A 14,933-nucleotide genomic window follows, 5' to 3' on the forward strand; every position below is an offset into this window, starting at 1 on the left:
ACAGTCTGTAAGCAAGTTTACATATGTAAAGGATTTTCCACTGATGATTCAAATGTGAGTTTTGACCAGTGTAGAGTAGCACTTGTTTGTCATTTCTCAGATCACAAATGCAGACATGGTTCTATGTTTACGCAGCATGATGCAACACAACTCGTAAAAACACAGTATAATTCATTATAATCATATGTCCCCACTGCATGCAACAATAGGTTCGTTTGTAATGGGTTTTATTTTTTTTGTCTTGTCGAAACGGTGTTCTGACTAGGACTTAATTAAACCCAAGTTCTTCACCACAAGTAAAAAAGCCCTCAAAATTACAATGTTATAGCAAGTCGAAGCAAAATTCTTCACGTCGATGTAGTAGACCAATAAACAATCAAACAAAAAGCTTGCAAGTGATTTTCTGCCACATAGTGGCTTAAACTAGCTAATAGTCTGCAATTTTTTAACATTTGCTTTGAGCAGATCTGTTTTATGGTGGATTTGTTGGTGATTTATTGTGTCGCTGATATGACTTCAGCCATCGATCAACTGGTGACTATGTATAATCTTTTATTAATTAAACCCTCAGGTGAAATTAGAAACATATTTAAAACAACAATCACTATCTCCCAGCAGTGGAAATAAAGCAATTAGCACATTCGGTCAGGCCAGTACCATGTAAAATGTTCAATAGTGATGTTTTGATGTGGGAGGCAGCGCCCCCTCTCTGATAATGCTCTGTTCCTCCTTTTTAAGTCCAGCTTTAAGATTAAATCTGTATTTCAGTAACACTGTTTTCCCATCTTTTGCTTTTCATTCTTCATAGTGTGTCTCAATAATATTGCTCTTGCATTTTGCCTTGCTAACAAATAGCTAAATCGGATTAGTCGCATCCAGTAATGTATGGTAATCAATCATGTAGAGGTATGTGAAATATAAACCAGTTTTAGTTGTTGCATCTGTCTGCCTTTTACTCAAAGATTGTTTCGGATATGCTACCTACACATGGCAAGCTTTCTGAGTCTAAACATAACAACCAATTCATACAGGTAGTATGCTGTTCACAGTAATTTTCATGTAGAAATATGCAGAATATTATTGTAATATGCTAATCCTCACACTCAGCATATTTGCTATAATGGAGAGACTGTAAACAGGATCCAGACATTACAATATTTGCAAAAGTCAGAATATGAATGCATATGCATGCACAAACTCCATCTGGGATCTGTGAACAGTTCGGAAAGCTATTTTTATTTCCTATTGGACAGCAAACGAGTGCAAACAAAATTTGACATCAATCAAATTGCATCTACTTAGAAAGGAGACCCTGAAACAAGTTAGTATAAATATAAAATATTATGTCTTTTACTCCCAGCCTCTTGGGATTTTGATTGGATATTGATTTAATTCAGTGGAGTAAGATCTCTAACCCTGGCCATTCAGCCATTGTTATGGTAATTTATCTCCATTGAGCATCATAGCACTTTAGGCTGGATTTGCAAGTGTGCTTGGAAGGGAATCCTGAACTATTAACCCCCCCCCCCCCCCTCCAAAAAAAAACAAACAAAACAATGCACACTGGTATTGAACCTTAAATCTAAATTGAACATAAATCAAATTGTTCTCTAATGACCAACATGTCTGTTGCCACTCAAATTGTGTCTTTAAAAATACAAAAATGATTTCAAATTTCTTGTCAAACTCCAGCTACATTAATATGCAGGTTTAGTGTGGAAAATGAGGATGAGCTTCCCTGCAAATCCAACATCCTTGGATACAATCAAATGGCACAGATGGTTGCTTCTCTGCAACTACCTGTAGCCGAAATACAGCATTGCACATTGAGAGCTTTTTTCTTTCATACGAAACCAAAGCACCCCCAGCCCCCCTAGCACCCTCCCCCCATGCTTCTTCCACACACACAGGCTGTGGCGAAGCAGACGCTCAGCAGTGGGATGGATCCTGACTACTAAAGAGCAATGGATAGAGAGGAGGGGTGGCAGGCAGCCGGCAGAGGTGCATAAATCCTCATTTCCAGATCTGGAGGAAGAAACGTTCGCCGTCCGGGGTGAGACCACCACATTGGCTTTCCGAAATATCAAGAGGCAGCACTCCCCGCAGCTTTCTGTGAATCTAAGAGAGACAAGGAACCCGGCTGAGGCTGTCAAACACAGAGGTGGGCTAGGAGGAGGTCTATGACCCTTGGTTTTCAGCAGGGGAGTGGCGCAGGGGGATGTAGCTGGCGACGAGCAACAGACGCTTGACTCCTGTAATCTTCCCATTCACTAATTCATTCCATGCCATTGTCATAGCGATGTAAAGCCATTCTGTGCCGACTGGAGGAGGCACACTCCAATCAGCTGCTCTCGCCAAGCGAGATCTTTCATTTCCATCAGTGTCTACTGGTTTCCCTTTACGTCTTTGTGCTTCGTCTCTCAGAAACCGAACGGCGTCACTCTTGTCTTTTCATGTGCCTTGGTCTTTCTGGAGCTGTCATTGTGTTTGGTTCTGCATGGAATGACAGCTGCTTTCTCAGAGACGGCGGAAGAGGTCGCAGATGGAGTGAGGACTGCCACTAACTGGAAAGCTCCTTGAGAAATCGTAAAGAACCTTTTCAAAGGCTTGCTGCTTTTTCAAGCATTTAGACTTGCCTCGTTGCACACATTCTACCATTCGTCTCAGCTATTATCGCTGGATACCAATGACAGCTATGAAGGGAGACTCCGAAGACAGCATTGAAAGCATGAGGCCGTCCAGCTTGCAAGTTTTCGCCAACTCCTCCACGTTACATGGCATGAGCCACATATTCGCCTATGGCCACATGACGTTCCGTCGCTGCCTATGGACGCTGTCCTTCATGGGCTCTCTGGGTCTGCTGATGTTCGTATGCCTGGACCGAGTGTACTACTACTTCGAGTTCCCCCACGTCACCAAACTTGACGAGGTAGCGACGACCAACCTCACCTTTCCAGCGGTCACCTTCTGCAACCTCAATGAGTTTCGTTTCTCAAAGATCACAAAGAACGATCTGTACCACGTCGGGGAGCTGCTGGCGCTGCTCAACGAGAACTATCAGATCGCTAACCCTCACCTAGCTGAGCCGGAAGTCCTCGCTTTCTTGAAGGAGAAGGCTAATTTTGTCAACTTCAACCACAAGCAGTTCAATATGACGGATTTCTACAACCGCACGGGCCATGACATCAACGAAATGCTCTTGCAGTGCACCTTCAGAGGGGAGGAATGCTTCCCTCTAAACTTCACATCTGTAAGTTATCATGGTGGTATATTCTTCTATTGCAGTTGAAAGTTGTGGCAAATTGAAGTTCAAATACTGTTGGTTTATATGCAAATATTGCTCAACATGAGCTACACAGGGCCATTGACTGATATGGAGTGTACTGAATTATGCAAACAATTTTTTCCCCCTTCAGACTACTACTTTGTTGACGAGAGACTTCTCAGTTTTTGCTGTGTAGTTTTTTTTTCATTTTGAAGGCATCTGCAGCAGAAAAATCTATAGGTTGAAATACGCAATTGCATTTATGAATCAATGGCTGCTGGGCAATAAAAATCAAGAAAAGATGTCGAATGGCTACTTCTCAAAAGACATTACAAGAGTGCACATGCTCTCACTCAGTTCTTGACCAAGTACAACTAATTGCATAAATGTACAACTAAACCAAGCAGTAAGGAAATTGGAACATTAAAATGGGAACATGTATAATATATGTATGCTAATGTTTGTAATTTTTCAGTAAGAAAAGCAAGCAGATCTAATCCTAAGAAAACTAAATGTATGAAAATAGTCACTGCTTCCAGATCCCTTATGGGCTAGTTTGAATTAAAATGCATATGATCACTACATAAAATATACATATATATATATATATATATATATATATATATATATATATATATATATATATATATATATATATTGCATGTAGATTGACACATGCAGCATGTTCTGAGCTACACTGATGAACTTCATTGAAAAGCTTTGCATTAAAATGGTTTATTTTGTCCGTGGTACGTGTAGGCTAAAGCATGTTGCACATTTGTGTTATTTAATATTTTTAACTTCATTTAATTGGGATTTTAGTGTTTTCTTTTAGATTATATCTCCTGTGATATTTTCTGTATTTTTCTATTTGCTGCTTTTTCATTTCCTTTTAATCTGGTGTATATGCATGGCTTTTAGAGTTACAGTATGTGACAGATATGACGGATACAAATCCTGTGACTGATTCTAATTTATTCTGTTCTGAACATGTGGAACAGATTACTTCAGCTATCATTATGGTCTAAATTATGATGATGCTGAACATTGAGGTTAATGGAGGTCCACACCTCCTAGGATGAGGCTTTATGTATGCTTTTAAATATCAGCATGCACAATCAGAATACGAATTTTGTAGGTGTCAAAAATGGATAGGGTAGGAAATGAGAGTCTTCTGTATGCTTATGAAGTCCACACTTGTTCAAACATATATTTGCATCTTTTACGTATTTGTGACAAGCGAATGCGTTAAGATTGAAGGAATTATTCAGCCCAGAATGTAATCTCATGTCATTTCAAATCCATCCTGTTATGACCTTCCCTTTAATTGAATTAAAAACTCTAATGACCAGGCAAATAAACCTATATGCACGATATGCCAAGTTCTCTGAAGTCATGCAATATCTTTGTGTGAGATTCAAACTGACAGGTTTTTATTCATCATATAGTTTCAGAAAGCTTTGAATATAGTAAATCTTAGAGACTGCTTTTGTTTGCTTTGCCATGTTTTTTGAAGCCTGAGTGTCTCAGTCCCCATTCATAGTAATGTGTTTTAATATTATTTTTAATCCACATTCATAATAATTGCATGGAATAGAGTGACCAGTTAAGATTTCTCCTTTTGTGTTCCATGCTTTGAAGTCATACAAGTTTGCAAAGACATGAGGGTAAATAAATGACAGAATTTAAATTATTGGGTGAACTATTCCACTGAAATGTCAGTAGGCTGTGCAAGCTAATTTGGCACAATGGCCTTTTAATATTCAAGATACTTCGCAGAGATTATTTGGTGTGTTCAGCATACCCAGCTTCCAATTTTGTATCATTTCACAAAGTATCCTAAATGACCAAAAATTAGGTAGAATGTGGCAGTCATTAACTGGACTCCATAACCTCTGCGTGCAAACATTATGCTAATCACAATAAATCTCTAAATAGTGGCTTCAGATTGACTAATGAAAATAAGTATTGCAATCAAGTATCTACAATATGGTCTCCTGAAAATATATTAATCAATGCTTAGAACCAGTGTAAAACCTCTGGACCCAGAGCGCACTTTACCTAGAGAAATCGGTGCTTAATGAAAATTAAGCGTACTCAGGAAAACCCAAGTACCTATTAACATTCAGTGTTGTTCTTGAAACCCTCAAGGGCTGGATCCTGGTCTTTAGCATTCAAAAGCACAATCCTCAACACCTTGAGTACACCTCAACACCTTCGCTGTTATCCAGCTCGTTTTCAAGCCTCCCGTCTGTCGGCCGAATAACGTGTCCTATACTTTTTTACTTAGGGCTTTCTTCATTAACATGAGTGTTGCCTGGCAACAAGGCATTGCAATGCACTGCAAATCATTCATGGGTAATTGCTATTGTTGTGCGTGATGACAAACACTCACTAGGTAGTTGAGATGACTCAAAAGCTGTCACTTTATGCATTTGTGTATGCATGTACACAAACATGTGCGTATGTATACTGCTTTGTGAAAGTACTGTAATAGCTGTCAGATTACTGCTGGACACAAACATTCATGCTGAGATTCATGATGTTCTGCCCTTAAACAAATCCATTATGTGAGAGACCGAGTAATGCATTATATATTCCTTGTCAAACATTGCACATTATGTATTGCAGTGCTTGTGCTGCTCGAACAGTTTAGGTGTAATAGATGCATTGTCTTTCTTCAGTCCACTAAAACATTTTATGAGCATATAACAGTTATGTTCTGATTAAATAAAAAAAGTCAGAGTGAATGCTTTATGTGGCATTGTCAATATGTAGTGGTTTGCAGCTGATAATGATTATAACAAAAAAATGGGATGCATCGTTTTCTTACTTTTTTATATAATGCATTATGTGGCTAATAATGATTGTAACACTGAAACTGCATAAATAGTTTTCCCATTAAAACAATTTTTTCAGTGCATTTACATAGAGTGGCATTTATGCATTTCTTTTTTACAATTTATTTAAATTTTCTTTTTTAAAGTGTATGTACAGTACATGATATCTCTTGCATAGAATTTAAATAAAACTAAATTGCATATATTTAGGAATTATATTATAGAAAATAATTTTCATGGATAGATTATTGATTAAATTCTATGTGAATTATGAGCTTGCATTAAATATTTTGCCTCACCTGAGATGGGATTCAGCATTTGACACATGCATAAACACATTGAGCTGTAATGCCCATGTGGGACTCACAGACTCGGGTTAAACATAGGACCGATTTGGATGTTGCCTCTGGGCCTTGAAGTCTAAAGGGCCTTAAGCTGCAACCAGGTTTTTGTTTGTCCAGCCATGCAGTGATTCATTCTAAACAGCTTCATCACTTCATGTTGAACGGGTTTAGTCAGGTTTTTCAAGCAACACAATGACTTTACTGATGGATGTGTGTTTATTTTCACAATGCTGTAAGTTCTGGAAAGTCTTTAATCTATTTGTGGCTGTAAGAATGTTTAAGGTTGTAAGGGAGAGTGTGTGCGCAGAGGTTGTGCTACAAATAGTCAAAGTGTCACTTTGATGGACTGGGATGTACATTTTCGATCATGCTTTATATTGTACTGTCATGAGCTATTAGGTTCACCTGTTGGACCCCATTGGGTAACTGTTTGAAAATGCCTGTTGAATAATTATATTTGTTTGTTTGTGTGTTTGAAAATTATTTTTTTTTAGCAAGGATGCATTCAATTGATCAAAAGTATCCTACAAAAAAATAAAGCAGCACAACTGTTTTCAACAATGATGATAATAAGAAATGTTTCTTAGGCAGGAGATCAGTATATTAGAATGTTTTCTGAAATCATGTGACACTGAAGACTGCAGTAATAATGCTGAAAATTCAGCTTTGCATCACAGGAATAAATTACATTTTAAATCCACATTTTAAATTTTAATATTTCACAATATTACTGTTTTTAATATATATATATATATATATATATATATATATATATATTTTTTTTTTTTTTTTTTAAGCAGCCTTTGTGAGCAGAAGAGACTTCTTTTAAAAAACATTCAAATAAAAATCTTACCAGCCACAGTCTATTGAAAGGTATGTGTGCTGGCATTTTAAAAGCCATTAAAGGTTGAATAACATTGAGGTGACATCCTTTTTGATGGATTTTTGTTCAGGCACTGAATTGAATAGAATTAAAAGTTCTTTCAGCCGATGGAACTGCTTTGGATTCAGTTCACCACAGACTGAATTGTTCATCATGACTGCATCATGGAATTATTGTGCTTTATATTTCTATGTGAAAAGAGGCACAAGCTCTTTTACCAATTGGGATTTTACAAGGTTTTTGAAGGAAATAGAATTTATTTGCTTCATTCCTGTATTTTCCTTTTTATTCTGCTCTCACTATGTGAAAAAGACAATAGTTACTGTGTGGACTTGTGATCATGGTCAGATGATTTAATGAACAATATTTATCAAATTATTTCACTGGAATGCATATTTTCTCACTCACATCTCTATCCTAGTTAATTTTTCCTGGAGGTGATTTATTTAAAAATTGATGTGCTCTTGTTTTCACTTCTGATCTTCTTCATCCTCCTTATCATCTTCTTCCTCCCTTGATTTTCTGCCCTCTCTCTAAAGTCTCCATAAATTACAAGTGGGAAAGCCCAAATCAGTTGAGGATTTATGAATCTCTGTTTTAGGAGTCTTAAAGGTGCTGTTAGACTCAGCTATTGAGTTCCCCTGTCTTCATCTCTTCAACCACATGCCCTCTCTGCAAAACCTCAATGTGCAAACTGATTGACCTGCAGAGTGACTGGCAATGACTTTATTTAGCGACCACATCTCAAGACACATTTTATGTGTAGCACCTTTAATTGTTTGAATTAGGTTTAAGGTTAAGTTTGTTTGACAGGAATGTTGTTGCAGGACCGACAAAAGATGTTGACTTAGGCAGAGTCACAGTCTCAGATTTCATCTACGCTCAATCTTAGCACAAAATTGGTGTTTTTATATCGTCCAACGAATTGAGTGTACAAATTGGAGATTTGTTGTTCCGTAATGCACATTACTCAATAAAACACATACACATATTTGATTGTTGCATCATAGCATTCTTCCATTATTTCAATGCACTACAGGAAAACACGTTGTCTAATTGCCCCGTTCACACTAAGAAAATATAAAAAGGTAGAGGATCAACTTTAAGAACAAAACATCACATAAAGGATGTCTTTTGAACGGTACCTTTCAAGAACCTTCCATCTTTATAACACCGTGTTCTGTTTAATGTCAGAAGATCAGCGAGAGCAACTCAACTGCTCATGATTGTAATTACGTAATTTTACTTTCATGCCCTTTCGATTTAAGCCGACATGGTGGAATTCACTCTAGATTACACTATTGTTCACACATCTGTTGTATTTCTGTCGCAAGTTTGATACGGAGTGCTTTAAGAAACCGTGTAAACAAAGCAAGGCCTTCGCACTAGCATGCATCATTATGCGAGCAGAATTAGCTTGTGTTCATCATACAAACAGACTTTAGAGTCCCACAAGACGCTTATGTGATTCTTTGTTGCTTTGTTGCCAATTACAAGCTTTTTTTTTTCGTTCACTAATTCAAGTATTTGGCGCTAACCACTTGCGAATGACAGCTGCTGAAGTCTAATCAGGTACTTTTTCTAAACCCAGATCCTTTTTTCTTACTTTCTTTGATCAATATTCATCTTGACCTGCTGTTCACAGTCCTCATTGAGATGAGATTCACTTCGCTTTTTATTTTTCTCACGCTAACGGTTTCTGAGCCTCAGAGACCTGAACAGATTGAGGCAGACTTCAGAAGACGGCGGCACTCGTCTCACGCTCGTCGTTCTTATGATGTTGATGTTCACTGTTTGACTTGAGGGTGATTCGCCAGAAGTGTTGTCATAAATCAGACTACATCAATAACTTTTATGATGCTTTTGGGAAACGACACCATTTTTTTCGAGGATCTTCCTGATGCTATCATTCTCCTGAAGTGCGCGAGGGCTGCGTTATAAATGAGTCATGAGAGCCAAAGGCCAGTGTTTCTAGCAGGAGAATGAATGCCGCCACCGTTAAAGGTAATGCCAGGTCAGCATGCCTCAAAATATGTTCACACATTTGCAGTGGCTTGTAAAAAGTGACACTGAGCCATATGTGAACATGGGTTTCTTGGGAGTTCGTGCGTGGGAATTCATTCAATGGTTTATGCAGATATTCTCAGTTCTGATGCAGTGTGAATAATAAAGCAATCACTCGACAACAGGGTTGGGGGAAGTGATTCACTGATGCATTGTCAAGACAGTCAGAGACCGCTATCTGTTATTAACAGATTGTATGTCAGGTAATTTTGTCAAAGCAAATGAATGCATCTTACGGTGGTTGTATTTATCTTTCAAACCTTAATCATAAGTTCTTCCGTGATCAGTTGAACATTGGTGTTGCACTTTGAGTCATAGTTCACCAAGAAAATATTGTCCAGCTGGCTGAAATAGATGAAGGTTTGTTCAATTTGCAGTTCTTTTCGAAGAATTTCTTGGGAAATATCAGTTTGGATAGGTGAAATTCTGAACAAATAATGTTTATTTTAAATATTTAATTGATATTTATGTAAATAATATTCAAAGTAAATCATTTTAAACAAATATTTTAAATAATACATATTTAATAAATAATTATTTTAATCAGATAATTATTTTAAATGTTTGTTTATATAAATAAATACAATGGTAATATTATTAAAATATCATAATGACATAATATTACATAATTTAATAATTGCATATTCATATTTGTATAATATTTAAAAAATACTACTAATAAAAGTTTATATCATATGCCATTAGTTTTTCTTAAAAGTGTGATTATGAATTTTAAATAATAATATTATATATATATATATATATATATATATATATATATATGTGTGTGTGTGTGTGTGTGTGTGTGTGTGTGTAATTGATATAAAGAAAAATACATTTGCTGAAATACACGCACATTTTAAGAATATTGCCAGTGTTGCAAAAAATAATTGAAAATGTTGGCAAATCATACTGACCTAATCAGAACTGGACCAGACTTCCTTATTGTTAAAGAGAAGAAGAAGAAGAATATAAATACGATAAAATCCTGTCAGGAAATGCTTTGGATAAGTGCCATATCTATAAACTCATTTCCAAACAGTATTCTATAGAACAACTTTGCCTTCATTAAAATGACATGTGTTTGTAAAAATGTGAGCAGCAACTCTGTTAAAGAACGCAGTAAAGCTGTGTGAGCTGAGGGGCTTGCTGTAATCTCCTCCTCAACCGTCCCGCTCACGGATGCCTGACTGTGCGTCTGATAGTCACTCTTCACTCAGCTCTCATGGTGCTTACATTAATGGATTTCATGCTAAGAATTTATGCTGATTTTCTCCATGACTTAAGCTCAGACATTGTAGAGAGATGTTATCAATTTCCAAGTCAGCAGTATTTAATTGATTCTTACTTATTAATCATGTTCCACATGGCTTTGCAGTAAGATGTGTTTTTAAAACAGAAACAGAAATACATGATGCACATGTGAATAATAATTTCAGGATTTTTAATTTAAATATTGATTCAGCTATAATAGTCTCCAATTAAATATGATACAAATTAATTATCATCTAAATATTAATAATTTACAGAAAAAAAAACAAATAAACATTCCAGAATTTTATTTATTTATACATTTTTAATTTATAAAAATAATTGTTACTGTCAAAATAATGGAAAATGGGGCACAATTATTTGTATTTTATTTTATTATTATTATTATTTTAAGTTTAATTTGACTTAAGTTACTGACAGCCATTGAAAAGTTTGGGGTCAGATGGGTCAAAATAATTTTTTATATACATTTTTATGATATCATTTTATTATTTTATATTATTATTGATAAACATTTTTTTTGCAACTAATAGAAGATGGGGCATAGTATTTATTTGTTTTTTATATTAATTAGTATTTTTTGTTTTATGTCATTTTTTCCTGTAGTGGAGGCAGGGAAGATTTATTATTTATATTAATTTGTATGATTTTTATTTTGTAATGTTCTTTTTTTTTATTGGGCACAATTATTATAGTTTTTTATAATTTCTTTATTATATAAAAAACAATAAATAAAATTGCATCTGTGTATTCGTAGGTATATTTTCATGTATTTCATTCATTTTATTGTGTTTTCCTTTATATATGGTGCTTACATAGCTTCTAGCAGATGTAATGACTTTAGTTGTCAAATAATTACCCATAAATAAGTTAATATACTTTCTTAACCTTTGTGCCTGTACATTCGATTATATCCAGAAAAGGGCTCCTGCTCTGTGCGCTGTCTCTAGGCAAAGACTATGGCTTAAATGTCCTTTAAATGCCCATCATTATCGATTTGATCCCACTGACCTGTCCATTTTGTTTTAAACAATGCATTCGGCATTGACCTGCTTCAATCTCCATATATATTTTTTTCTTGAGGATTTGCGTCCACTGGAGTGTGGAATTAGTCTTTTGTTTCTATCAGTGACATCTCGGCTCAATTTGAAGAGCACGTTTGGATTATAACTACACCGAGAGATCTGATGGTTTCGTGAACTCCCACGTCACACCACTGCCAGGGAAGAAGCCAGCAATCAAATTAGACGAAGCAGTGATCTCGTCTCGCTCGAACTAGACTATTGTCTGCTGAAGAGGCCTTCAGTGACTCGAGGGGGCAAAGAATAAAAAAAGCCTGCTTTGATGTGGGTTTGTGAATATCGCTGTTGAAGAGGATGATTTCGAAATCTCACTTTTGAGACGGTCACATATTTCATACCAGACCGCTTAAAATTGAATTGGATGAACTTGGGTGTAAAGTCAGAACTAAGTGAAATCTTTTAGAAACTCAAGCAAAGTCGAGTCAGGTTTGTAGGTGCGCGGTTAATGTTCAGTCGGTCAAGGCAAATTCATAAGATGATGAAAGATTACTAGTTTTCTCTGACAAAACATGAGTCAAGACCATGAATGTGCAAACAGGACCAGTTTTGTTTTCATATTGGTTTTAAACCCTTTTATTCCCATATGAAGATAAAAACGAGGCAAAGTTTCAAATATATATGGAGCTAAAGTACAAAATATTTCTTGCTGTTGTCTGTGACTCATTTTGCTCTGAGGGCACAAGCAATATGGGACACATATGTGTTTTTCCATTTCATTTTAGTTACTGTAAGAAAGTGTTCTCTCTTGGGACGTGTTATGATTCTTAAACTGAAGACTATGAAATATTGTTTTGTCAGGGGACCACACTGAGAAATGTGAAGATGAGTGTGTAAATAATTGTCTGTATTACATCAGTGCATTTCCATGAAAAAAGCCAGTGTGGAAAGTCTTTTCTCATGATTGTGCTTCCTAGACATTGGAATTGTCTCAGTCTAGAAAGTCAGAAATTGTCAATGAAGCATGTATTGATATGCTGCGCTCCATCGGTGCATGAAACCAGGATCATTTCTGAATCATTCACCGAGATGAGCTAATAAGGATAGGAAGGTGGAATGAAAAAGCATTAATGGATCAGAAGGTCGAGCGGTTATGGCTTTGTTTCGAGCACGGTTAGCTCCGTAATGAAGGCGAGAGTGTCTCCCTCCAGCTAGATCTCTTAAATCTTCATTCATGAAAACATTATGAAGACACATATGGGTTATCAAGCCAGGGACTCGGGACAGATAATAAACTATCATGTTTGATGTTTGAGCAATCTGTCAGATGCTTATGCATGTGTATTTATCTTTGGAGTTGTTTCTATATATATTTAAAGCAAAATTCATGTCACACAATATTTTGCAGACTTGCTGTTAAATGATTGTATTTCTGGAAAGCACATTGTACATTGACAATGTAAATATTGAATAAACATAAAATGTGGGTCATAGACTAAATAAAAAAAAATTATAGTTAAAAAAGTAATATTGTGAAATGTTTTCTGTTAATAAATGTTAAAATATAATTTATCAAAGCTGAATTTTCAGCATCATTACTCCAGTCTTCAGTGTCACATAATCCTTCAGAAATATTTCTAATATGCTGTTTTGCTGCATGCATAAATTATTTATTATTATTATTAATGTTGAAAACAGTTGTGCTGCTTAATTGTTTTATGAAAACCGTGATACATTTAGTTTTTCAAGATTTTTTGATGATTAGAAAGTTAAAAAGAACAGCATTTATTTCAAATGTATATATTTTTGTAATGTTTTTGTAAATATATATAATTTTACTGTCACTGTTTGTTAATTTAATGCATGCTTTCTGAATAAAAGTATTGATTTCTTTCAAAACCCCAAACTTTTAATGACCTTTGACCTGTCAGAGAAGTGTCACAGTTCCATGTCTTCTTCTATATATTATATTGATGTTTAATGCAGTGAGTCTGACCTTTTGAGTAGCTCTAGAGGCAGATTTCAAGATTTAAGGCTGTTAGTTGTGGTTTGGGCAGATAGAGAGTCTCACATTGTGTACTGGATCAATGCCATCGATGGTATTTGCTGGGATTAGATGCTCTGATTTCTCTGTGAGGTTGGAGATGTGTGAGAGCAGATGAACATAAGGAAGTCCTAGACATCTGAAATCATTTCTGTGCCGAAGCTTATCTGCTCAAGCTTTCTCAGAACTCGTCACTACGCTGATGAACCTGCAACTCTGCCATTGTGTGAGACAGCGACATCAAACTCATTGACATCACATGGTCCTCAATCACTCGCAATAGCCCTAAGTGAAGAGTACGTCATGTGTAACTTCTGACAGGAATGAAAACGAGGCTAATAGTTGAGGTGATGAAAAATCTTTCAGTGTATAAAGCAGTTCAAAAATGTGAAGAAAAAAAAACATTCAAAGGGCTGTTGTAAAAAAGAAAAAAAAAAAGAAGTTGTTTTCATGAATTTGATTATCTAGATATGATTTTTGATTATTTTAATTAAATAATTCTTAAAAAGGGAATCCACAGAAATGATCCAGAAACTGAAATATATTTAATTTGATAAAAAAAAAAAAAGACATGTATTTCATAGGGCCGATAAATTATTGTGAAATTGTGTCAGTATCATTATTCGAATTAATCCTTTTGATTACAAAAATTTTATTCAACCATTAAACCATTAAAATGAAAAAAAAGGGAAAAAACCTAATGGATTTCATAGCACCCTAGATATATAAATATTAAATATTAACCTTATTTATATTAATCTTTTTAACTTTAATCTTAAATTTAATCATAGATTTGAATACTGTATTTATATAAATAAACTTACTGCTAACATCTCTTATTAGCTATGTATTAATCATACATTTAATAATTATGTAATAAAAAAGAATCGTGTTGCTTTGTAACATTTTAATTTATTGTTAAATGCAAATGTTTTCATTTTTATATATATATATATATATATATATATATATATATATATATATATATATATATTTACATTTTTATAAGTATATTAGATTTTCATTTTTATTTATTTGTATTTGTGTATGTGTATATATTTTTATCTATGATTTGGCTAGAAAGAGTAGTCACTATTGTCAATGACCGAACTAAATAATGCAGAGTTATTTCCAGGAACACAACTGAATGGTTATATAAATAAATCTGAAACAACAACAACAAAAAATTTGAATGAACCAAC

The 14,933-nt window shown here is 35.1% G+C and overlaps 1 protein-coding gene across 2 annotated transcripts in view; it reads left to right on the top strand.

Moving 5' to 3' along the window:
• Nucleotides 1-1,915: 1,915 nt before the first annotated feature.
• The window catches only part of LOC127945958 (acid-sensing ion channel 1C), a 61,920-nt gene continuing 48,902 nt past the window's right edge, over nt 1,916-14,933 (top strand). The window contains exon 1 of one of the 2 annotated variants that reach the window (XM_052542177.1): nt 1,916-3,250. In XM_052542177.1, coding sequence (XP_052398137.1) covers nt 2,687-3,250 — 564 coding nt within the window. In that variant the 5' untranslated portion in view covers nt 1,916-2,686. The remainder of the gene's footprint in view (nt 3,251-14,933) is intronic. The other variant, XM_052542176.1, reaches the window with a different exon arrangement.

The sequence above is a fragment of the Carassius gibelio genome, chromosome A24 (genome assembly GCF_023724105.1).
Source record: "Carassius gibelio isolate Cgi1373 ecotype wild population from Czech Republic chromosome A24, carGib1.2-hapl.c, whole genome shotgun sequence".
Taxonomy (NCBI): Eukaryota; Metazoa; Chordata; class Actinopteri; order Cypriniformes; family Cyprinidae; genus Carassius; species Carassius gibelio.